This window comes from Triturus cristatus, chromosome 6 (genome assembly GCF_964204655.1).
Source record: "Triturus cristatus chromosome 6, aTriCri1.1, whole genome shotgun sequence".
Classification (NCBI taxonomy): domain Eukaryota; kingdom Metazoa; phylum Chordata; class Amphibia; order Caudata; family Salamandridae; genus Triturus; species Triturus cristatus.
In genome coordinates, this window is record NC_140589.1 from 1,831,546,637 (window position 1) to 1,831,572,166 (window position 25,530).

At 46.4% G+C, this 25,530-nt stretch overlaps 1 protein-coding gene across 3 annotated transcripts in view; it reads left to right on the forward strand.

Moving 5' to 3' along the window:
* Positions 1-25,530, forward strand: part of TMEM214 (transmembrane protein 214) — a 390,212-nt gene that overhangs the window by 93,003 nt on the left and 271,679 nt on the right. For all 3 annotated transcript variants that reach the window (XR_014963237.1, XM_085613232.1, XM_085613233.1), the window contains exon 5: positions 349-431. Coding sequence is in view for 2 of the 3 variants with exons in the window: in XM_085613232.1 (XP_085469358.1) it covers positions 349-431 (83 nt within the window). In the remaining variant the exon portion in view is untranslated. The remainder of the gene's footprint in view (positions 1-348; positions 432-25,530) is intronic.

Consider the following 25,530-nt stretch of genomic DNA (forward strand, 5'->3'; position numbering starts at 1 on the left):
CCCCCTCTGGCCCACTTGGCTATTGATTGTGAATAGTGGATGGAGTGTAGTTAGTATTCCAGACCTGGAGAACCTATTAGAATACATTTTATGGCAGAGTGGGCGACTTAGACGCTGCAGTGACTTAAGATGGTATTGTGGACCTCAGACTAGTGCATGGTGTAAATGAACTAGATGGAGAGATAACCGGAGGAGGATTACTATAAAGATGCATATTGCGTCTGGTGGTAAATAAAACTACAAAATTTAGTGCCCAAGATCTGACTGCATCTCTGAATGTAAGTGTGCTGAGCATGGACTCTGTCAATTCGTTTTGAGTGCAATAAAGAAGTTTATTTTGTTTTCCAGGGGACTCTTTACATGGCTACAGAATATGCATACAGGCAGTATTGCTGGACAAACCAAAGATTGCAACAATCAATTTGGGCAAGGTGAGCAAACTTCTTAACAGCAGACATCACACTGTTCTCTTGGATTGTGTATTAGTTTACAAGCCTACATCATGCTGTGGATCAGGAATATATTTTACTGGGTTAAAAATTCAAGAAAATACATTCAGTTTACTTGGCACTGCCTCATACAGTGAAAGGGTTTTAAGGACGTGAGAATTGTCAATTTCTGTTTTAAGGGTGAGATTGCAGACTCTGACCTTTTTTCGAAAGCCTTTCAAAGAGACAAAAATTAAACCCACTAACTGCATGTACTAAGTCTACCTTGACTCCCTCCCTCTTATTATTTTAGAAATTATTAAAATATTATCTGTTCAAAGGCTGATTATGATTTTCAATGTGTAAAATCATATATGGCAGAGTGACTAAGTTCTTGGAGTGATACTGGAAATCACTGGTAAATGGTGAATGTGTGGGTGCATGATACTTGATGTGTGGATGTATGATGTTGGTGGTCACCATGCACTGTATTCAGTGTTTGGATGCATGAGTTAGGTGTCTTGGTGTATGATGGTAGGTTCTGTTTTGAAGTATGATGGTGTCTTTGCTTTTGATGGGGTCTTTGGCGTATTATGGGGTCTTTGAAGAGATAAAATGGTGATGTCTGTGTTGGCATATAGTGGTGGTGGTGTCTGTGGCGTATGGTGGTGTCTGTGGCGTATGGTGGTGTCTGTGGCGTATGGTGGTGGTGTCTGTGACGTATGGTGATGATGGTGATCTGTGTTAGCACATGGCGGCGGTCTTGGGTGTTGGCATATGGTGGTGGTCTCTGTCTGCATGCGGTGTGTCTGCGTCGATGGTGGGGTCTGTGTTAGCGTCCAAGGAGGAGTGTGATTGCGTTGATGGCAGTGTGTTTGCGTTGATGGTGGGATCTGTGTTGGCGTATGATGAGGAGGGAGCCTCTCATAACACCCGCTCATGTGGTAGTTCGAGTTGGATGGCTAGGCACAAAAAAAGTGATGTTAGCAAGCGGGAACGGGTGGGAGAGGGTTAAGAATATAGATGGATTAGCAACACTCAGCAGAATCGCTGAGGGAGGGTTAAAGAAACAGGGTGGCAAGGGAAGCAACTTCTGGCAGGCGAAAGCATCCTACAGTGCATACATCATAGAGGGCATGTGTGAGGGACCCAACTCATGAGAGCAGCTCAAATGGTGAAACTTTAGAAAAGTGAAAATGTATATAAAAGCAGCGCAAAGGAAAAAGTTGTGAAAAATTACATATATATTTTGTTATGAAAAGAAATGCGTTGGGAGAAGTGGGCTAAAACACTAAATAGTGAAAACACGTGTGTTAGAAATGGGATTTCTGGCTGGCTAGGGCATGTGCCTAACCAGGCAGAAACCACCACTCCAGTCAGGGCAAGGGAGTTACACGCTGAAGATAACCCCTGCTCACCCTTGGTAGCTTGGCAGAGCAGTCAGGCTTATCCGAGAGGCAGCAGTAGAAGTTTTGTGTTACTCCCAGTACTGCCTGGTGCCAAAGAAGGATGGAGGGATTTTGTCCTATTTTAGATTGCCAACCTCTCAACGCCTTCCTGCAGAAAGACAAATAAAAAATGCTCACACTAGCCCAGGTCATGTCTGCCTTAGACCCCGGAGCCTGGATGGTGACATTGAACCTGCAGAAATCTTATTTCGATATTCTCTTCCTACATGTCCACAGCCGCTACCTGTGGTTTGCAGAAGGTGAGGAGCATATTCAGTTCGCAGTGCATCCTTTTGGCCTCACCAGTGCCACTCGAGTATTTACAAAAGTGATGGCAGTTATCGCAGCACACCTATTGAGGTAAGGGGTGTCTCTATTTCCCTACCTTCAAGACTGGCTGTTGAAGGCTGGCTCACCACAGGTAGACGTCAACCACTTCCGCATAATGGCAACCTCATATCCTTGGGGTTCACTATCAACGTGCCACAGTCATACCTGCCTCCTTCGCAGACTCTCCTGTTCATCTGAGCCATTCTGACAATTTATCCAGTATTAGGGGTGTCTTTCATAGATTCACATGCCTGAATCATTCCCCGTCGTCGAGACGGGAGCCTCCGGTACATAGAAAAGTAATGTCCTATAGACATACATAGAGAAAAATAGGCCTAAGGGCCTCCCCTTAGTAGCCTACCCTTGTCCTTATGTAAAAAGGACCAAACTCTTAGAGCCAGCCAATCAGCTATCACCTCCCTCTAGAACCTTCCTGACAGGAGCCTCAGTCCCTCAGATTTTCTACCGCACGTTGTGCTAGGGAGTCTCCAGCCTGAGTTCTCTTCAGGATCTCTTTAAAACCAACTTGTTCACTTTTAAAAGTGAGTTCTTTCTTCAAAATCTTGAACAGGATTACTTCAAGCCACTTATCACTGCAGTAAGTGATTTATTTCTTCAAAATTCTGGCATGTCTGAATCCCAGAAGAAAGCCCTTTTCAGGGCCTGCTCTTCATGTGGGAAGAAAAGGCTACATGTGGATGACAAGCATGACCTCTGCCTATATTGCCTTTATCCTGACCACATACCTAAAGACTGTAAGATATGTAGGTCTTTCCCTCACAAGACCTTGAGGGACAGAGAGGGTCGCCTGCTCATCTGGCTGGACAGGCTTAAGGAGAAGGAAAATGTGGAATCCTCAGAGGGAAGCTTTTCAAGGACCTCTGAAGTCTCCATAAAGAGGCCAAGAGTGGCGTCCCCTGGCCCCTCAGACACTCCTCCTATGAAGGCACAAAAGAAGTCTTCAGAGGCGAAATCGACAAAATCTTCAGTGTCTGAAAAGGATTCTCAGGCTTTTAAGAAGCCTACCCAGTCGTCCAGCAAACTTGCGACATCCTCCTCAGCGCAAAAAAGAGTTGTGGCGCCAGTTTGTCTCCACAGCGACGACGACTGTGTCAACGACGACAGCGTCGTCGTCGGTCTTCTCGTCGACGACGACCACTCCTTCATCGTCGTCAGCAGGTAAACCTATTCCATCTATAATACTGCTGAAGCCGTCGTCGACGCCCAAAAGCACGTCGACGACGAAGATTGCCCCGTCGACGACGACATCATCGAGGAAGAGCCCCCCCGTCGACGGGAGTGTTGACGACGAAGACGTCAACGACGAAGAAGTCGACGAGGACTGAATCGTTGACGAGCGCATCGTCGCCGAAAGCATCGTCGACTAAGAAAATATCGTTTACGGAGGCACCGTCGACGAAGGTCATGCCGTCGACGAGGGTACCGTCGACGGAGGAATCGTCGTCGACATTGGTCATTACTGAGCCATGGAAGAAATCCAAGCTGATAGAAACGTCGTCTATGACCCTACCACCGTCGACAACACCAATGATGACGGTAGGGGATCCTGCAAAAGGTTCTGTGTCTGGCGAACTGACCAAGAAGCAGATTACACCAGAAACAACGTCACCAAGTAAGGTGCAAACTCATTTGCCTACGGAGATTCTCCAGAGTGAGGAATCTGAAGGAGAACTCCTGGATCAGGCTACTTCCCTTTCAGACCTTCACGTGAAATGTCAGAGCACGGACGAAGAACAGGAGGAGATGGGCTACCAGGAACACTCTTTCCGAGCTCAGGTTCGCACGGAGGTCACCCCGATGGTATGCCTTCCCGTTTCAATTGTAAATGACCTTAAATACCTTATCCAGGACTACAAACAGCGTTTCCCGGAATCACCGGCAACTGAGACAGGGGGCCCGACGCCTACTACAAATACACCAGCGGCAGCCCCAAAACACACGGCCAACTACTCAGGTCCGCCAAGAGAAAGTGCCACCTCAGGTGATAGAATCATCAGATGAGGAGGCTGAAGAAATGGAAGAGGGGGAAGTCCAAGCAGACCACACGGATCACGATGAGGAGGAAGAGTATGTGGCATCTTCCCCAGCTTCACCCCAACCGCGCCAAGCAGATTCACCGCCAGTGGATATTGGCGGTTTCCATAGAATAGTGGAAAGAGCAGCGAAGCGATTTCATATGGTGATGGAATCGACTGAGACCGAGTGCTTCTTACATGACTTCAAAGAGCAAACAAAGAAGACAACGAAGTCGATCCCAATAATAGAATTTCTCTGGGACCAGGGGAAGAAACTGATGCTGACGCCGGCCTCTGTACCTGCGGTTGTTCCACGCCTGGATAAAAAATACAATGCTCCAACCACAGCGCCAGCTTGCCTTAATGGGCACCCGAAACCGGATTCGGTCGTAACCCAGGCGGCCCAAAAGAATTCTCGCAACCCTTCCTCTCCTCTGTCAGCCCCACCGGACAGGGAAGGCAGGAAGTTGGACACGATCGGTAAAAGGTTTACTACGACATCGGCCATGACCATCAAGGTGGCCAACTCCATAGCCCTGTTAGGGCGTTATAACCGCCAGCTTTGGGAAGATATAGCCCCATATATAGCGGAACTGCCAGACACAGTTCAGGAGGAGGTCAAGGCACTGCTTACGGAGGGTCAAACCTCGGCAGCTGAGATCATTGATTGTGCCATAGATGTAGCCATGACGGGCTTTCGACAACTAGCTGGGGCAGCAGTCCTGCGCCGTCAGGGATGGCTTAAGGCAACATCATTCAGGCAAGAGGTGCAGACGAAGGTGCTGGACATGCCCTTCGACGGCCAACACCTTTTCGGGGACAAGATTGACGAGGCGCTCCAAGCGATCAAGAAAGACACTGATACTGCTAGAGCACTTGGTACTTTGCAGGCAAGGAATCAGTCCTTTCGAGGCAACAAATCCAGGGGCCAGTCCTCCTACAGGGGATCCTATCAAAATAGGTCCTCGTATTCCTACCAGAATAAATCCCAGTACCAACAGAAGCAGCAACAAGGTCGTCAGACTTCTTATGGGAGATCAAACTTCAGGGGCAAAAACCAGAAGAGGGGCTCTGGCGGACGCCAGTGACCAAACACTCCAGCCAGTCCAGCAACTATATCCCTCATTAAAGATTGGAGGAAAATTTACCCATTTCCTAGAAAATTGGCATCTCATCACCACAGATTGGTGGGTACTCCAATTAATAAGATTCGGCCATTCCCTGGAATTCACCACCATCCCACCTGCAACCCCTCCCCGCAGGCTTCCGCACAAACATCTACGACTGCTGCTCCAAGAAATATCTGCGATGTTGAAGAAAGGAGCGATCGAGCGAGTTCCATCGTCTCAAAGAGGGAAAGGATTCCATTCCCGCTTCTTTCTTATACGCAAGAAGGAGAAAAAGTGGAGGCCCATACTAGACCTCAGGGCACTCAACTCTTTCCTGAAGAGTCAGTCGTTGATGGTGACGATCCAAGAAATACTAGGCATTCTAGAAAAAGGAGATTTTATGACATCTTTGGATCTCCAGGATGCCTACTACCACATCCCGATACTCAAGGGGCACAGAAAATTCCTGAGATTCGAGGTGGCAGGACAGCACTACCAATTCAAAGTCTTACCGTTTGGCCTCAAATCCGCACCGCGGATTTTCACCAAGTGCCTTTCACCTGTGGCAGCTTTCCTGCGTCAAATGGGTCACCAAGTCTTCCCCTACCTCGACGACTGGCTGGTAAAGGCACCTTCAGCTGCAGGCGCGACCGAATCCTCCAACGCCTGCACCAATCTTTTTCAACAACTAGGATTGACTCTCAATCACGAGAAATCCTGCATGTCCCCAACAAGAAACATCACCTTCCTCGGGGCGACCTTGAACACGGAATGCGCAAGGGCATTTCCTTCAAAGGAAAGGAAAAACAAAATAATATCTCTGGCCACGGCTTTGGCATCAAAGAAGTCCCTAAGAGTTTGAACCTACAAATCACTCCTAGGAATGATGTCTTCTTGTATACTCCTCATCCCTCACTGCAGACTCAGGATGCGTCCATTGCAAGAAGCCCTCACGAACCAACGGACACAGAGCACAGGTTCTTTCGAAGACATTGTGAAGATAACACCGCAAATATCCAAGAGCCTGGAATGGTGGAGAAATCACAAGAATTTGTCTATAGGACTGCCATTCCTACTTCCAGCAGCACCTCTGGTGATCACCACCGATGCATCCCTGGAAGGCTGGGGAGCCGTCCTACAGGACCTCCAAGTAAGCGGCAAATGGACAAATCAGGAGCAGCAACTCCATATCAATCTTCTGGAACTGAGGGCTGTGTATCTGGCGCTACAAGCCTTTTTACCACGCATCCAGAACTCCCAGGTGCTCGTCAGAACGGACAACACCACGACGATGCACTATCTCAACAAACAGGGAGGAACGCGTTCGCTCACTCTATCACGCGAATCGCAAAAGGTCTGGAACTGGCTTGTACTCCATGGGATCACGCTCAGGGTGGACTATGTCCCGGGCAAGGACAACACCATTGCGGACGCCCTTAGCAGACAGAAATCCCTCTCCCACGAATGGGAGCTCGACAAGAGTACGCTGGATCACATATTCTCAGAATGGGGAGTCCCAGGAATCGACCTGTTTGCCACCAAGGAGAACGCCAAATGCCCAAACTACGCAAGCTGGCGTCCCCAACCAAGGTCACTCGGAAATGCTTTTTCCATAGGTTGGTTCAGCGTATTTGCGTACGCTTTTCCACCGTTTCCGATGATTTCCAGGGTTCTCAGGAAGATGAAGGCGGAGCCCTGTACCCTGATCCTAATTGCCCCGTTCTGGCCGAGGCAGCACTGGTTCTCGGATCTTCATCGCCTCTCCATCAGGACACCGATTCGTCTGAAGCAGCACCCGTACCTGCTGACAATGTCCAACGGGCAGGTGCAATACCCGAACCTGCAATCGCTCAGGTTATCGGCCTGGCTCCTGAGCACAGAGAGTTCTGTCATCTAAACATCCCGCAGGAATGCAGGGACGTGCTGGCAAAAGCAAGAGCGGACAGTACCAACAAAACGTACTCTCTAAAGTGGAAACGATTCTGCACATGGTGTTTAGAGAAAGGCCTGAGACCACTCCATATCACACCCGAACAGATATTGCCATATCTACTACACTTGGCACAGTCAGGATTGGCGCACGCATCCATAAAGGTGCATCTGGCGTCCATTTCACGATTCACCAGGACTTACAAAGGACCGTCTCTCTGGTCCAATAGGCTTATCAAGCAGTTCCTAAAGGGACTATATAGATCCTTCCCAAGACCTAGAGGGGTCCCACCGACATGGCACCTCAATTTAGTCCTTCACCAACTCATGAAGCACCCTTTTGAGCCCATTCATCGAGCATCCTTCAAGTACATCTCATGGAAAACGGCTCTGCTGCTCGCTCTAACATCTGCCAGGAGAGTCAGCGAGCTACAGGCTCTATCCATTCTGGAACCCTTCATGCAGTTCAAACAGGACAGGGTGGTGCTGAGGACAAATCCCAAGTTCATACCGAAAGTGTCTTCAGACTTTCACCTTAATGCCGATGGTTCTACGTTCCTTCTTTGCAAACCCTACCACCGCAGCAGAAAGGACGCTACACTCCTTGGACCTCAAAAGGTGTCTAAAGTTTTACATAGACAAAACAAAGAGCTTCAGGAAGTCATCACAGCTATTTGTGGCCTACAGTAGGCCAAGGATGGGTATGCCTCTAACGAAACAGAGCATCTCAAGGTGGATCTCCTCAGCGAAAGCATTCTGCCATGACGGGGCTGGACGGCCTTTGAGAGCTAAGGTTGAAGCGCATTCCACCAGAGCGATGTCCACATCAGCAGCGCTGTTCGCTGGAGTGACGATTTTGGACATATGTATAGCGGCGACGTGGAAGTCACCGCACACCTTCTCCAGACACTACTGCCTGGATGCTGAACTTATGAAGGATGCAGCAGTGGGCGAGGCAGTGCTTCGCCATCTATTCCAGTGAGGTGAGCCTTCCAACATCCCGCCATCCTGGTATGCACATCTCTTGCTGCTATGATATATTGATGTATGCCAATGTTTCAAAGTCGCATGGTAATATGTGTATTATCTAAAATGACTATATAGCATGATTACATCGGAAATGTGCATAATGTACTGCTAACTACTCTGATTCAGGCATGTGAATCTATGAAAGACACCCCTAATACTGGATAAGAAACGCGTTACTTACCTGTAACAGCAGTTATCCAGTATTGGTGTCTTTCATAGATTCACATGCAACCCTCCCGCCTCCCCTTTAAGGACTCGCGTCTCTCTCTAACTGTGTTACGCCTACCTAGCTTGGTGCGTACGAAAATCTGAGGGACTGAGGCTCCTGTCAGGAAGGTTCTAGAGGGAGGTGATAGCTGATTGGCTGGCTCTAAGAGTTTGGTCCTTTTTACATAAGGACAAGGGTAGGCTACTAAGGGGAGGCCCTTAGGCCTATTTTTCTCTATGTATGTCTATAGGACATTACTTTTCTATGTACCGGAGGCTCCCGTCTCGACGACGGGGAATGATTCAGGCATGTGAATCTATGAAAGACTCCAATACTGGATAACAGCTGTTACAGGTAAGTAACGCGTTTCTTTTTTGGCTTCCTGCCTTTCTCCCAATCCCCCACCCTCCTGGAGCGCAGCATACAGGACATTCAGGCAAGTATCTTGATGTTTCACCCTCTGTCCTGGATCTCATAGTGGCAGTCTGAGGCTGTTGCGATCTTTGACCTCCTGCATTCTGCTGATGAAACATCCCAGATATCAAATGCTTGCTCATCAGTAGGACCTGAAGTCCCCGTGGGTGCAGAATCTTAGGAATCCGTCGCATTTTACCTAGATGTCAAAGGAAACTGCAAAAGACCTGTAGTGGTGGATTTTGGACCATGATTGGGTCAGTGGCAGACCCCTCCCCGTACCCATTGCAGATTTGACAGCAGTCACTGATGCTGCGTTTCTGCCTTGGTTAAGTCATCTGGGAGAGGTGAAGATCAGAGCTCTGTAGTCTCCGGCTGAAACTTGACTCCACATCGCATTGATGGAGTTAATGGTGATTCGCTGGGCGTTGAGGGCCTTTGTGCCCACCATCAGAGGATTGCTGGTACAGGTGCTCATGGTCCACATAGCTGCCATGTGGTACTGCAATAAGCAGGGCAGGGAGCGAGTCCAAGATGGACGTACTCGGCCACCAACGCTTAGCGGACCACAAATGGCAGTTAAACCCAGAAATGACGCTGGGATTGTTCCATCAATGGGTATAACCCAGGCTCTATCTTTTTGCCGCCACCAAGAACGTACAATATTGCATGTTGAAGGCTCCAAGAAAGCACGCTCTTGGAGACTCATTGTCTAGAGTGGCGTGGGGGTACTCCTGTATGCCTTAATACAACTACTTCTCCTGCCTTGAGTTCTGAAGAGGATCAGGAAGGACTGGGTGTAGGAAACCCACCTCTCTGCAAAGTGTACCCTATTGTGGTGCACTATATAGAGAGGTCAGAGAAACTCTTATTGGTTTACAGAGGCAAATATAGATAATACGAACGCTCTATCTTGTTCTAGTGTGGGCGAGCAGTTTGGCTTATCAGAGGATAGTGCTAAGCATTTCTTGTACTTGCAGAGGTACACGCACTCAAGTCAAAACCGATATATAAAAATAAAAAAAGGAAGTCTTTTTATGTATATTTTGAACCAAGAACTTCAGTTACAGGTAGGCATGTGATAAGTTTTAGCAATAAGCAAATTATGTACTTGTAATATACATTTCTCTTCCCGGGGATACTCCTCAATCATAAGCACTGAATAGACCCGCCCACGTGCGGGGTCCCCGGAGCATTAACAATACTATATGCATATATAACCATATATATATTAATATGCATATAGCTAGAATATTTACACATGCAAATACATATGCAGCCCCAAATTCAAAACTAGGCTCAAATATGCCAATATTGCATTGTATTTTTCACTTGAAAAAACATCATATAAATAACATTTCCAAGATATAGAGAAAATGTACTTTTAACTTGTTTGAAAAAAACACAGCCTTTATTTTCAGGCAAAAGTGAAGTGATAGCAGGCAGATTAGCCTAGAAGGCTGTATATAGAACACTCCAAGAAAAAACTGGCGCCGTGTCTTTAAGACCTCCAGGCTCCCATCATGCCCACAGGTGACAAGTCAGTTCTTTTTTTGCGGCTTCTTCTGTGAGGATTCTGTAGCATTGAGCTTGTCAGTTAGTGGTTGTTTGTCACTAATTGGTCTTTTCAAGTGAGATTTTCTGTCTTCACTCAACGTTTTTAGTACTTATTGTACTAGTGCCATCATTTTTTCTGATTTTACAGCTATTTTCCTGTCAGAATGCCAGCCTTATTTAATAAGTGCCCTTCCTGTGGGAAGAAAATGGCTAAATCTGATTCGCACTCTGTCCTTATTGTGTGCTTACCATCTACACGCCGGCCCAATAAGTGCTACTACTGCCAGCAGTTGTCGAAAAGAACCCTTTGTGAAAGGGAGAAGATTAGGCTGCATGCCATGCAGTAGACCGGAAAGGAGTCAATAAGTGGCAGAGAAGGACATCCCTCTAAAGAGCCCTCCTCTCAAAGAAGACCAGAGCACAAGAAAAAGGCGGCGAAACGACGACATCGGTCGAATTCGCCGTCGAGGGAATGGTTGGTGTCGAAAATACCCTTGTGTTCTTCACCGTCTAAATCTCCAGTGCCGAGATTGACGTCAAAGACTGTATCGCCATTGAAGCGGACTCCAGGTACAGCTAAGGCGTCTCACTGAACGACATAGACACCCTCTCGCAGGCGGTCTGAGTCCTGCTCGCCTACAATAGTGGGTGGCAGACGCTCAACATCAGACACTTCGCCGACAGGTGAGGTCATCGTCCAGAACCTCGGTACAAACGTCTAACTCTACCGACATCGAAGGTACCTAGAACATCAACGCCAAGCCTTACGCAGAAGACTCTTGCATCAGTAAGCATGGCTCATGGCCGCTCAGCTTCTTTGTAGCTGACGGCAGGGCGAGCATGGTCCAGGAAATCGCCGGCAGGGAAGTCACCTTTGACGTCAAAGGTCATCTTCGATGTCGAGGAGGTCAGCGGCGAGGGGGCCACCTTTGAGGAGGTCGGCATCGAGACCTGCTTCCACCCATAGGTCTCCACCGGCAAAGAGATTGAGAACAGATCGTTCACCAGTGTCGACGTTGAGGAATCTGTCGAGGGAGAGCCACGATCTGACTGCGAAAGGCCTGACGTCGAGGAGTGAGCCATCCTCTCTGGAACTACGAGGGCTCTCTGTCTTCAGAGCACCATACACCTCCTACTAACCTCTCACCGAGATGGTTAGAAAGAATAAAAGAGTGGAGAATGCGGAAAGTTACCCCTGGATCGGAGTATTCTCAGATATACTTGCCTTCCCATTCTCCTGAAAGACAAGTGCGACATTTCACTTCTCGGAAGTCTACAACCTCAAGGAGACACAGATCAAGATCTCCCCTTCGTCGATCTAGGTCAAAATCTAGACATAGTTCGCCTAGAGAGCGAAAACACAGGTCTCCTTCATGACCTTCAAAACCCACTTCATCGAAGGCTGATTACTCTCCAACTCTGTCATCCACCCCACCAACTAGAGTATTGCCAGTGGATGATAGTGTCATATTCAATGAGGTACTGTGTAGAGGGGCTTTGAAGCTCAACATCGAAATGCCTACAGCTGCCCCCTTGACATCTCTGATTTTTGAGACTCTGCATCATAGGTCCTCCACTAGACCTCTTCTTCCTTTGGTGCTTGGGTTGCTAGAACCGTCTCTGCATACATTCTTGATGCCGGCATCAGTGGGAGTGGCGCCTTCGAGGATACTAGAGAAGTACAGAGCCCCAGAAAAGGACCCTCTTTTTCTGAGGTCTGCCCCACCACCAGATTCAGTAAGCAGCCAGGAAGGGTCACATGGGAGCTTCCTCATTTGCCGTTCCCCCTGACGAAGACAGCAAAGCCATGGACTCCATTGAAAAGAGAATGTGCAACACCTCGGCCTCCTACATGAAGGTGGCCAGCGCCTCTGCTTTGCTAGGTCGATTTGACCGTTCACTGTGGGACTCTTTCACGTTTTACAGAATAATTGCCAAAAGAAGATTGGCAAAATTTTCAGGAGATTCTGCACGAAGGAGGGCTCGTGGCGAATAAGGTCATCTGTGCGGCAGCTGATGCATCAGACCTTGCTGCCCATGGTTAATCACATGGCATCTGCGCTAGGAGATCCTTGTGGCTGAGACTCACGGACTTGAAACAAGAAGCCCAACATAGGATTCTCAACCTCCCCTTCAATGGATCATCTCTCTTTGGCTCTCATGCAGACGATGAGATGTCCAGGAGGAAATCTGAGCTGGACACCTTGAAGGCGGTTGGTCTGGAGAAAAGACAGGTTTTCCGATGTCTCTTCCAACTATACGATTGTCGTCCGCACCAGATTTGGCTGGGAGCAGAGTGCTAGGAGAGTAAGAAGCAGGTGTGCTACAAAGAAGGGGAGCCACCCAAAAACAGGCTGTGCAGAGCATCCGGTAAACTGGAGTTAGTGCTGCACTGGTGCCTCCAAACTTGGGGAGGAAACAGAGTTGATCCTTCAGAGCTGCGGTACCTTCTCCTGGGCAGTTGCGGCAGGGCCAAGGAGCTGCAGGTCGAGAGTTCGGACTCTGCAGTTTAGGTCCTTGTGATGCAGGGGAGTAGCTCCTCTACTCCAAGGGAGTTCTTAGGCAATTTGGCGAAGTGCTGGAGGGCCCCTGGCGTTTGTAGAGGTCTGTCAGCTGCAAGACAAGATTTCGCGATAGTTGAGTCTTTGGGCCGCAGGCAGGGATTTGCAACAAAATAGTCCAGGCTCTCTGTTTTCGAGGTCTGCTACTCTTCTTTGTGCTTTGTCTTCTTGTGTTCATCGATACTCAAATTCAGGGCTCAGTGGTGGCCTCTAGGTGTTTATTTGCTTTCTCCATGTATTCAGCCATCCTAGAGTGGAGGCTAAGCACATAGTCCACTATATCTTGTGGAATCCGGGCAGGTTTATTAAGACGAGATGTGTGATACCAAATATCCCATAATACAATGAAGCCACCATGGAGATGGGGAACTTGTAATGACTGGTATCCAGCCCATGTACTCTCTATGGCTTCCTTTTTCACTTACAATATCCAAGAATCGATATGGACATTTCTCATGCAGATATGGCCTCACAAGGGATATAGTGCACCCTGACCTAGGGCTATGGCCTGGTAAATGGGTGATTTACCCATGTCCCATGTGGTGTGTGTGTGTGGGCATGGCACACAGGGATGTGTGCCATGTTGACTCTTTGGTTTTGTCCGCACCAAGGCATGCGGTCTGCAATGGCAGCATGCATAGCCTTGGTGAAGGGGATCCTACGGTGGCACAATTTGTGCTGCTGCCCTTGGTGTCCCTCTTCAGCTCCAGTGCCCTAGATACCAGGTGTACCTTTTACTACGGACTTATAAGGGGTACTGAAGTGATGCCAATTAAAGAAGCAAAAGGTACACTTTAGGGAAGGAGCTCTGGCACAGGGGACCTGGTTGGCAGGGACCATGTGCACTTCCAGTCAACTCAATTTTCCAGGCAAAAAGTGGGGTCTAACATGTCCAAAAGAGGCACTTTTCTTTCTACACTGGGCCCAAGTTATCCCAGTGTCACTGGATTGGACCAGCAGAATGTTGTACCCATTAAGTGCCAGGCCTCCAATCAAGCTGCCACTTCAGGGGGATCTTCTACAACAGCAGCAGGGCAGGGTGCTGCACCCAGGCGTACGCAATCTGCATCTCCATATGTGGGCATTCGACAGTGGCAATTACCCTCCCCGTGAGGTTGTATTGCTGTATGCCAGTCACTGGGGCAAATTTGTAGCTTGGTGCGGCACCCGTCCAATTGATCTACCGCAAGCCAAGGTGTCTGGAGTTGTTTGGTTTGTGGCCCAGCAACGACTTGTTTGTGGCACTGTAATTTGTTGACTTTTAAACTTTTTGCAGCTGCTAGATGAGATTTTTTTTTAAAGATTTGCAACATTTATTTCCACCAAAACCTTTTGTGATGGCACAGTGGGACTTCCGTTTAGTTCTCACTGTCTTGATGTTTACCCTTTTGAGCTTCATCACAGTTGTCTTTTGACACTTCTGATGTCTCTATCTCATTGCTGTAACATAAGCTAGCAGTGTGAGTGAGCTGAAGGCTCTTTCGGTCAACCCACCTTGCACAACGTTCTTCACAGATCTGTTGGTGATGAGCACTGACACTTCCTTTGTGCTAAAAGTGGTTGCTCCATTTCATATGGAGCACATTTGAGGATTGTGGTGTATTATGGTGCATGGTTGTGTGGCCTTACTGTGTAATACACTCACAAACTATCTTGGGCCAAGGCAGGCTTGTTTGTAAAACCTTTTGCTCAACCCTGGGTAGCTGTGGTTTCGAGCGGTAAGGCTTAAAGAAAAAAACTAGTGTAAAGCATTTAGAAGTACCAAAAAATGAATTAAGAAATTCACACAACACAAGAAATGAGACAACAAATTATAAAAATAACGTTATTTATATGAATATCTAGACACCAAGATGAGTTAAATCAACTGTAGGCTTTGGAGATAGAGATTTTTAATTAAAATGTAGATCTCCGCGTTTTAGTCCAAAGCGCAAACAAGCATTGGTAACCTTTAAAGTTTGGAAACGTTTGTAAGATTTGTGTTCTGCTACTTCGGCCGAAGTTGGGCAGGCAATTCCAACAGGGTGAAGGTCAGGGGGGGGCAATAAGAAGTATTTGGAGAGTTACCTGCTAACCAAAGCAGTCTCAAGTCCAGTTCCACACTTTACATCTCGCCTGACATAGACTTCAATGGCGTGGTCCTGATGCTGGTTTTGTATGGTGCTAAGGATGCTGAAAGGTGCTCTGGATGCTGTACGGTCAACAGGGGCCTTCCTGGGGATATTCCTCGTTCCACGGGTAAGGAGGGACGACTTTGGTACAGGGGTTAGAGTCCTACAAAGTCGTCTTTTAGCCAGTAGAAGTCCAGCTGTGGCGGGGCTTCCAATCTCCAGACATAGCGTCTTTAGCGATATCCTTTGGTGAAGGCTAATGTCTCTCTTTGGTGACCAATCCACACTCTGAAGACCCTACCGAGTCCGGTAGACATGGGTGCAACTATTCGAGTCCGTTGTGGAAGTCTTCAATGCTGCATGTTGGCAGTCAGTGTCAATTTCTTGTGAATGGCTACTAAGTGGCCAGACAGGTGACTTCAGCTTTTATGGCCCTGGTGCCAGGACAGGGGTTCAGCTGACTGACACTTCGAGTCACTACTTCGGTCACGGGCTCAGTAGCAACTTTTCCTCGAGCCGGGCACCACAGGCAGCGTTCTCCCTTCACTATCCCAAGGAGCAGTAGATGCATTCCAGAGCTTTGTGCAGCCTCTCTTGCCAGTCCAGATGTGATCTGAGGTTCAGAGTTCCAAGGGTACCATATTTTGTCCCTGAAAGTGCCCTGGGGTCATGTGGTCACTAGCCAATGGGCTACCAAGATCCCTCCTGTCTTGTGACAACTTCTGGCTATGTGTGGCATCTAGCAATTGCAGAGTGCATTATTCTGTCCACTCTCATGTTGTCAGACCTCTTCCTTGAATGTTAGGAACTTGGTACCCCACCCTAGAGGTGTGGCTTCCTGTGGTCTACACACCGATAGGAAAACTATTTTGACTACCGGATTCACCTCTATCTTCCCCGTGCCAGCTCATGTAACTGAACAAAGGGGCAGCCCTACATGAGTATGATCGTCATTTTCTCACCAAACGTGGCTTTCTCTTTGAAGCTCGCTTTTTGGGCCAACACTCTGTGCGACATCCTGCAAGGGAGATGTGACCCCTCCCTCTTTAGCAGTCCTCTATTGTTCCTGAGGTTGGGAGGTGTCTGCTCTATTCCCCAGGAGGGCAGAAGGCTTGTCTGGTAGTCAGCAACTGTGAAAGGTCGCTGGATAAACTGGGCAACAGTGTCAACTTTCTAAAAGTTGCCTTTTCTGAAAAGCAGGGTTTAATGCAGCGATTAATTGGTACCTGGCAATGCCCATTTTAGTAGTCCCATCCCGAAGTTAGCCAGGTTGAGCTCAGGCGGTAACTCTTTACAAGCCAAAGGAGCTACTACCTTTTCCACAGCAAAATTACAATTTTAGAGTTTTTCTGTCAGAGCATATTGAAGTACATGTCCTACTTAATAATATAAAGCTCCCTGCCTTAGTGCTCAATAGGCATGCCTTAGGAGAGACTTACATATAATTTTAAGGGAAATGAGGGCCTTGCTATTGGTTTAAATAGCAAAGTGGCACTAGCAGTTTTAAAACTGCTCTTCCAGATGACCGTGGCAGGTTGGGAGCCATTTTATACTTTATCACATAGGGTGGCACAATCAGTGTTGCAACCTTCCCCAACCTTACTGGCCCTGGGTACTGTTGGCACCATATACTAGGGACTTATAAGTAAGTCAGTCTATGCCAATTGGAGGTAGCCAGTTCAACATATATTTTGTAATGGGTTAGAATACTGGCACTGAGGTCATTTTAGCAGGGCTCAGTGCACTCTGAGTGAGAAAACCAGCAGCTAGTAGTCCAAATGGGGGCAAAAGGTGTGTGTGGGGTGCGGGGTGTGAGGAGGGATGGTCTGCAAAAAACCTGTTTCCTCACAGCAGCCTATTACCCCATCTGACATTCTTTGCCCCACCACATATCTCTGAGGTGGAAGAGAGAGACTCAATCGTTTGGACCTTAAAAGTGCACTACATTTTTAATCTAGATCGCCCCAAAGCACATCAAATGGACAATCAACTCTTTGTGGGTTTCTCTGGGGCAAAGACGGGCAAGGCAGTGCTAAAGCAGACTATCTCCCGTTGGATTGTTCTCTGCATAAATATATGCTATGTACTGGCTAAGAAGTGGCCTCCAGAAGGCTCACAGACCCATTCTAACTGATCCAAAGCTGCTACCATTTAATTGGCACATGTATTGTGAATACTGGATGTTTGTCAAGTGGCTACATAGGCTTCAGTACATACATCCTCTTCACAAAACGATTGTTGTCCCAGTCAGATCTTTTAAGAGGGGCACTTTGCCCACTCAGTTTTGTAGGGCATTTTGGTCCGAGCCAATTTAGAGACCCACTACCTTGGGAGGTACTGCTATGATATCAATTCACAAGCTAAGGAATCTGTGGTTAGAAGTATCCATCAGACTTAGCTTCTGTAATGATCTTGCAGGTGGATATTATCTTAATGCAAATTCCCCACCGCGCCCCTCCAACCTGGCCTCCCCGTTCTGTGAACTGGATTATTTTTCCTTTGGTGAAGGTCCTAGTTTAGAGATCTGCACACTGGTCATGCCAGTCTGTCTATAGGCTTAGCACATGGCTGGCGCTTACATGAGGCTCCGGTCATCAATTCGGGTGCGGAATAATGTTGGCACAGGACCGCATGATGCCATCTACTGGCATGGAGGAGTATGGTTTTGAAGTTTCCTGATCTAGTTAGACACCTGTGGAATAATCACAAGGTGGGGTGGGGGAGAATCTGCTTTTAGACTATCCATCAAAATGATCATTACCAAAGGTAACACACTTGTTACCTCCTTTCCATTTTGAGTCAGAGAATCTCATATATTACTTGGTTGCAATGCATGTGGTAGCATTGTCACTTTACCCTTTAGCTGCTGAGTCTTTTCCATCGCAGTACTGAGCCCTTTTATTTTTATGTCTGGGCACTTTGCACTTGGCTTGCAAAACTTTGTTTGCTTCCACAAAAGGTATCCAGACCAAATTTGCATTTCCAAGAGTCATCAGGTGCTAACAGACCACAATGCAAGGTTAGCTCTGTCAAAGACTCATTTTGCTCATTTTTCCCCTCTTTTTGATTACCTTTTGGGTGGGGTGGTAGGGAAAGAGTTTGGGTTCTGGCAGCAGGATGATGCCTGCACCTCCAAGATCTCTGATATGTTGTATTAGAAAGTCTGGGCCCTCAGGTAGCGGGCCTGTAGCCCTGTCTGTTTACTGGTAGGCAATATCCTGGTTTCACCCAGGTGTCTACAAATACATCTAATACGAACTCGCTGAAAGGAAGCAAGAGGTTCCTGTGTGGTAGTTGCTGGGTTCAGAACCTCTGTTAACACGTTGGTCTTCACCTCCTAAATTGGTAGGTTGAGGTCAAGAACTTTTATCACCCTCCTGATGACTGTTGTAAAGGAGGCGGACTCTTCAGTGCCCATAGGGTTAGTTTAAGTTGATGTCAGGGGAGGTGTTCAACCCACTCGCAACTTGCAGGTCCTCAAAAACATTACCCTCATTATAAGGGAATGGTGTCGAACGTTGCACCCAGGCTGGAGCCGGCAGCACTGTGCTTGAGGGGAGGGTCTGACCTCGCGCTGAGGTTTTGTGGGGCAGCCAGTGTTGGGGGCAGTTACACCGCCAGGCCTTAGGCAGGCCGCCACCTCAAATCCTTGGGTCTTAAAGATTACTACTAGGGCCTCCCTCAGACGATTTTCTCGTCTACCGTGGCTGTGTGTTTAGCAGAAACGAGGTTCAGCAGGAACACTTGTGGAATCTGCTCCTTCGATGTACCTGGGGTGCCGTGTGACTCTTGAGTGATGGGATTGGCGAGCTGGGTGGCACAGTCTCAAATGGCCTTAAGGTTAATTTTAGCACAACAGGAGGATGATTTTTTTGTTGTGCATGGCACAGAGGCACCACAGGCAGACTTTGTGTGTATCTGTCACTGCCATCTGTCGTTGATAGTCAGAACACTGTTAAACCCCTGTTGTGTTTTTTGGCCCATATCTACACGCTTTGAAAAGTTGTGAGTGAAAAACCAGTTGTCAAGCGACCGCACTGCTAGGTCCAGATCCACAACGGAAATCGTGGAAAGAAATGAACTGACTGTTGATTGCGGAGGTGGCTTATGTATTAAGGCCTAGAGCAGACTGATCTGACGCGTTGCTACCCGAAGCCACCTGTCAACACAAGAGAGAACTGCTTTAAAGTTGCTGGATCTAGACTGGCACCTGAGGGCCTTCACAAGGAGAGGAATCTGCAGTTATAAGTCTCTATCAGAAATTAAGTTGTGGTTCTCTTATATTCTGCAAAATGTTGTCTGCTTAACGGACTATTAGAACCCGGCTGCTGAGACACAAACCTCTGTTAGAGTGGTTCTCTCTTAGAAAACAGGCTAGGGGCTCGAGAGAAATCGCTAGCAATTTCTCTGCCTAGTGCATCTTGTTACCTCAGTGTTTGCCAATATTCCCCCATTTACATATTGAATGTAGAAATTGAAGCTACTAGCCCTGGCAGTCAAGGACACTCCATTTTAGAAGGATGTGTTCAATCAAATATGTCCTTCGTAGTGAAGATAGCTAATGGCTGAAGTGGGTTGATTCAGTGTCTCGTGCTGTGTGCTATGGTGGGCGAAGCAGAATGTGATTGGCACTTGAGCAGAGCAATGGATGAAGAGGGATGACCGAAAGCCCTTGTATGTTTCTATATATTGTTCTACCGATGTACCTGTCTATTATTTTTGGTTTTTTTTGTTTGCAAAACATATGGCTGGCGAGACAGCTAAAGCAGTCTCTATGCCAGACCTTAAAATATTCACACTTTCACTGGACCCTCGCAGTTTGCCTTATTAAAACACCTAAGTGGATTTTCACCAAACTAAGAAAAGGCACTCCAAATCCCCAGAGCCATAAAAGTTTGATAACTGTATATTCAGCAAATCTGGAATTGCAGAAACAAATCTGTGTTGGCAATCCCATTTTAAAAGAGATTGAAAAACAAGTTTGAGACCTCTTCATAACTTCTGAATCTTTTAACTTTTAATCTGCCACCTGTAAGCGATCCTTGTATATACTTTATTCCACAAGTTTGGTGAATTCTGTTTAAGTCTGAAAACAGCAATTGATGTAGAAAATGCTTGAATTAATCTCTTATTCCAGTCCATGTTTTTCAATCACTGTGCCATTCTAGAGAGACCAGCCATATGCAAATCTGTCTTGGTTCCTTATTTTACTCATTGGTTAACTGTCGAACAGTGTTTAAACTTAAATCTTATTTTGGGCAAATATACAATCGCTCAAAAAGTTGCACTTTATTTAGGTTTTATGGATTTAACCTCAGCCTTTGATTTTGTCAGCAGATCACGTTTATGGGAGATTCTTTTAAATTATGGGTTGGATGAGGCTTTGGTCCATTTTTTGGCGTATTTGCACAGGCATTTAAAGGCACGGGTGAGGATAAGCAATGATGCAGAGGTTTCTGGGGATATTGTCATTGGTAGAGGGGTTAGACAAGGCTGTGTTCTAGCCCCTCTACTTTTTATTCTTTATATAAATGAATTACATAATTCCCTGTCTAAATTGACCAATGATGTACCGAAAATTAACGGCAAATTATCCCCCGTGCTTCTATATGCAGACGATGTGGTCCTTATGGGCCACACCCCCAACGCACTCCGCACTTTAGTTACGGGGTTCGTGTCTTTTATGGCCGAACTGGACCTTTGCACTAGTTTTAAAAATCTTATATAAGGATGTGTTGGCCGAAAAAACACTGCATTAATTCTATAACATCGGGCAGCGAATCCCTAACACGCACAAGCACTTTTCCTTATCTAGGCTTAGTTTTTTCAGAATCCGGCTCTTGGCAAGTCCATGTAGCCAACAGCAGAAGCAAACTTTCCAAAGCGGTTAATTCTATAATTAGCCTTCGGCAGCCAAAACAAGCAGAGGTGGTGTTACCTTTAATCAATCCAGATATATAAATCGCAATGTGCATCAACGGCCACCTATGGTGCTGAAGTCTGGGGGGATGTAAATTGTAGCGGGATCCAAATTGAAGAGAATAGATTTTGTAGAAAAATTTTCCGGGCTCAAATTTCATCCCCAACTTATATATGCCACAAGGAATTGAACCTATATTATGTGGAGGATTTTCTTAGGTCTCGTCCAGCTATATTCTGGTTAAAAATGTGGCAGAACCCCACTGCGATTTTAACAAGAGATAATTATAGATTGCCTTAAATGTGATAAGGGTGGTAGTATACCCTAGCTTGCTGCAGTTAAAAATAGTTTAGCCAGTGTGAAGTTGGAGCACTTTTTTGTATGTCCACTAGCACTGGAAGGCATAAGTACAAAATCAGTTAGGGGGTCGCTGTATGACCTGTATTATAAAGAAAGACAGAACATCGAGCATCATAAATCATCGATTGTTGGGTATATGCCCCTTCTGGAGGTACCGAGCACTCAACATCATATGCCACAGAAATATCTCAGGAAGAATATAGGGAGATGGAAAAGGAGCTTACTTTTCCGCCTTAGGGATGGTAGCATAAAATATTCACTCTGCTTCCCGATAGGATTTAATAGCAAACTTGAGCAGTTGTGTTGCCCATGCGGTATTGGTAGTAAACAAACATTGTTACATTTTTTTCTTTTTTGTAAATTTTACGCTAGATATACAAAACAGTATTTAACTCCCTATTTTAAGGCATGGGCTATTTTTGATTTTAAATTAGCATATTTTGAAATTTTACGGCTAGGAAGTGATGATTTGATCTTCCGAGTAAGCACGTTCTTACAAGCTGCGGTACGGTGCGTACTTCTATGAATGAACTCTAATGTGCCACAAATTTTGTAACACCGCCTAGTGAAATTCATCTTTGCTCTTACAATGGTCATTAATATTGCTTGTATTCAAATATTTTGATAATGCTGCTAGTATTGGTAGAATTGAAAATGGGGCTTTAGTTCAATTATATCTGTACCTTGATGCCTATCATTGTTTGACTTGTTGCACGTTATCGCACCTTATTTGTAATATACTGCCGAATTTGCACATTGGTCTAAACCTCATACTTTGTTATTAATGCTGCTAGATTTTGCTGGTTCGTCCAACCTTTTTATTGTAATTTTATTACTGTAATTTTCTATTTGTATTGGATGATATTGTATATTTATGTTTTAAAACTTGTATTGTATTTGCCATTGGTAGTGATGAATTGTGCTTTTATGGATATTTTTATCCTAATAAAGATTATTTGATTGATTGATTGAGAGAGACCAGCCATATGCAAATCTGTCTTGGTTCCTTATTTTACTCATTGGTTAACAGGACAGAGTTTCTTAGAATGCAAAATTTGGTTTTACTATGTAGTGAGGTGTGAGCCTTCAGATCAGTCGCAACTGTTTTCTCACTCTCTCACTCCCGGTGGCTCAGTTGACTAATGCGTCCGCTGTAGGGGCCTGTTTTTTGACCTCATGGTCACAGTTTTAAATTCCGGCTGGTCCACTCAGCCTTACCTCCCTCTGAGGTTGATATAATGAGTACCATTGAGTTGGGTAGCAATAATCATCAGTTATTCAGTGCCAAGATACCCTTCTGGGGTTTCATTCACAAATGCATGTTATGTTATCTCGATCTAGCTATATGTATCTCTATCCCCCTATCGATCTCTCTAGCTAGCTATCTGTATCTAACTCTGTCTGTCTTTCTCGCTCTGTATGTCTCTCTCCATCTGTTTTATCGTTAATCTGCAATCTGCACTTTAGGTGCGCCAAACAAGACCAGGTGAGAGGAGTTGGCCTAACTGCTATGGCGGTCGACCTCAAATCTGGGGAACTGGTTTCGAGTCTCGGAAATGACACTGAACATCCTGCGATTCTGGGCAAATTACTTAATCTCCCTTTGCCTAACAACAATGAATGTGTCCTCATGTAACCCAACTGGTGCTATGTAAAGCACTCTGATACCCGATACTTCGGGTCAAGTTCGTGCTATATAAAACCCCGTAAAAAGAAAACTGTGCCCTCTAGGGCCAAATTTTCAGAATTTCATATATTTTCCACTCAAATTGAAAAGCACATTATTACAAAATGATGCATAAAAAGGCCCTTGCAGCTTGACCTTAACTGTGCTGATCTAAAAACAAAAGCATATAGGAAATGAAGAGGAATTCAGCTAGCTAGGCAATCAATTTTCTAACACTGAAAACAGGACAGTGCTCCCTAAAGGAGTACTTCCATATCTTATCACGTCTTGTTGGTACAGTGGTGAGCAATTCACCTGCCAAAGGGTACAAGTCAGAGTATGTCAGTCTTTCAAACTCTGTCACAAACGTTTCCTTCAAATGCACCGCTATCTGTGCTCATTGCTAATTACAAATAGGGCTGACCTGTTCTAAACTCTAGGCTGTGATGCTTTACCGAGGACAAATTCCAATAGGCTATGATCTGAGAATGAGCAGCATGCTGGCAGCCCATTCTGCTAATCAGAAGTGATTGAATCTTGGCTGTCCTTGTTTAAAGAACATTCTGCTATAAGCATTAATATTTTTCCTTTCAGTACTTAATGCTAGAGCAGTGGTTCTTTACCTTTTGACTGCTGTGCATCCCCACTTAATAGTTACTGGAATCTGAGGACCTAAACTGAATCATTATTGGATTATGGGGACACCCACTGAGTCGTTGTTGTGGTAATCCAGGGACCCCAGCCTAAGCAGTTTCGATAACTTGAAACCACAAAATAATAAACAAAATTACAGAAACAGGCATTCATGAAACAAATACACATATGATAAAATATTTTATTTGACAAGCAAATATAAAAAATACCCCATGACTAAGCGTCGGGGACACCCAAAGTTCTCTTCCAGGGGATCCTCATCAATAGTCATAAGCACTAGAATATGCGCGGGACCCCGGAAACACAATCATATATGTGATGAACATATATGCAGCTCCACATATATATATATACATATATATATACATAACAAAAAAGTAAATGCAGCCTTACATAACCAGAGCTGAATAATGCCGTAAGGACTCCCCTGCATATTATAAATAATATATGTAATATAAACCACATATCTCAAAAAACCGGGAAGAAACAACAGCAAAGCATGTTTGAAAACTGTTTTAATGCTTTAGCATTTAGCCCAAAACCTCAGATAGGACTGAAAGCATTGACAGCTCACAGGCTGCATTGTAGAAAAGCACAGCCTAGAAAGGCTAGAAAGCTAACTCATAGCAACATAGAAAAACTGGCACCATGCCTTTAAGGCAGCCATGACCCCTAGCTTCCAAGGTCAGTTGTTCTTTCCGGCTCCTTCAGTCAGGACCCTGGTTACACAGCTCCGCTTTTTCAGAAAAATGTTATCTTACTTCGACGTCTTTAATCCAGTCAAGTAAGGTGTTTGCTTTTTCTGACTCATTTTGGCATTTTTTTCCACTCAAAATGCCATCCCTTTTTGATCCCTGCCCTTCTTGTGGAAAAAAGAAGGCCAGGTCAGACTCTAACTCGGTCTGTATTCTTTGCCTGCCTAAAGAGCATGTCCCCAAGACTTGTCCTCATTGCCAGTCTCTCTCAAAAAGAACTTTGAAAGACAGAACGAATTCGTCTTTATAGGCTGGCGGAAAAGGCTTCCAGAGGCTGGTCTCGGTAAGAAAAGGCTCCTAGAGGCCCAGATCCTCTTCTAGACCATCAGCGTCGGGCTCGGCGCTGAGAAAACAGCCACTGGAGATACATTCATCTAAGAAAAGACGCTCGACGGTGGGCTCGTCGTCGTCGAGAGAATGCAGGCATGAAGGTACGTCACTACATTCGATGTCGGGAATTAGACAGCCTCCGCCGTCGTCAACCCGGCGACGATCGGCGTCGGAGTTCCAGTCCACCGCCCGCTTCATGGCGACGATTGGCTTCGAAGAGCCAAAGTCCTCCGCCGTCGTCAACCCGGCGACGATTGGCGTCGAGAACCAGCAGACCTCCGTCGACATCGGTTAGACGTTCGGCGTCGAGAGCTGATAACCCTCCTTCGATGTTGAGGGGAGAGAATTCTCTGTCGTTGCAGACCAGGCGGCGATCGGTGTCGAGAACAAAGTCTTCCGTCGTCATCCCGGCGAAGTTCGACGTCGAGGACCAGAAGCCCTCCGCCGGCGTCAGTCCAAAGACGCTCGGCGTCGAGAGCTAGCAGCCCTCCGCCGTCGTCATTCCACCGACAATCGGCGTCTAGGAGAGGAAGTCCTTCAGCGCCGTCGATCCACCATCGCTCGACGTCGAGAAGAAGTAGTATTCTGCCGTCGTCGAGGCGCCATTCGCCAGCGATGCTTTTGATGCCGAAGCAAGCGGAGTCAACGCCGAGACCGCTCCCAGAACCTGGTCGAGATTCGACGG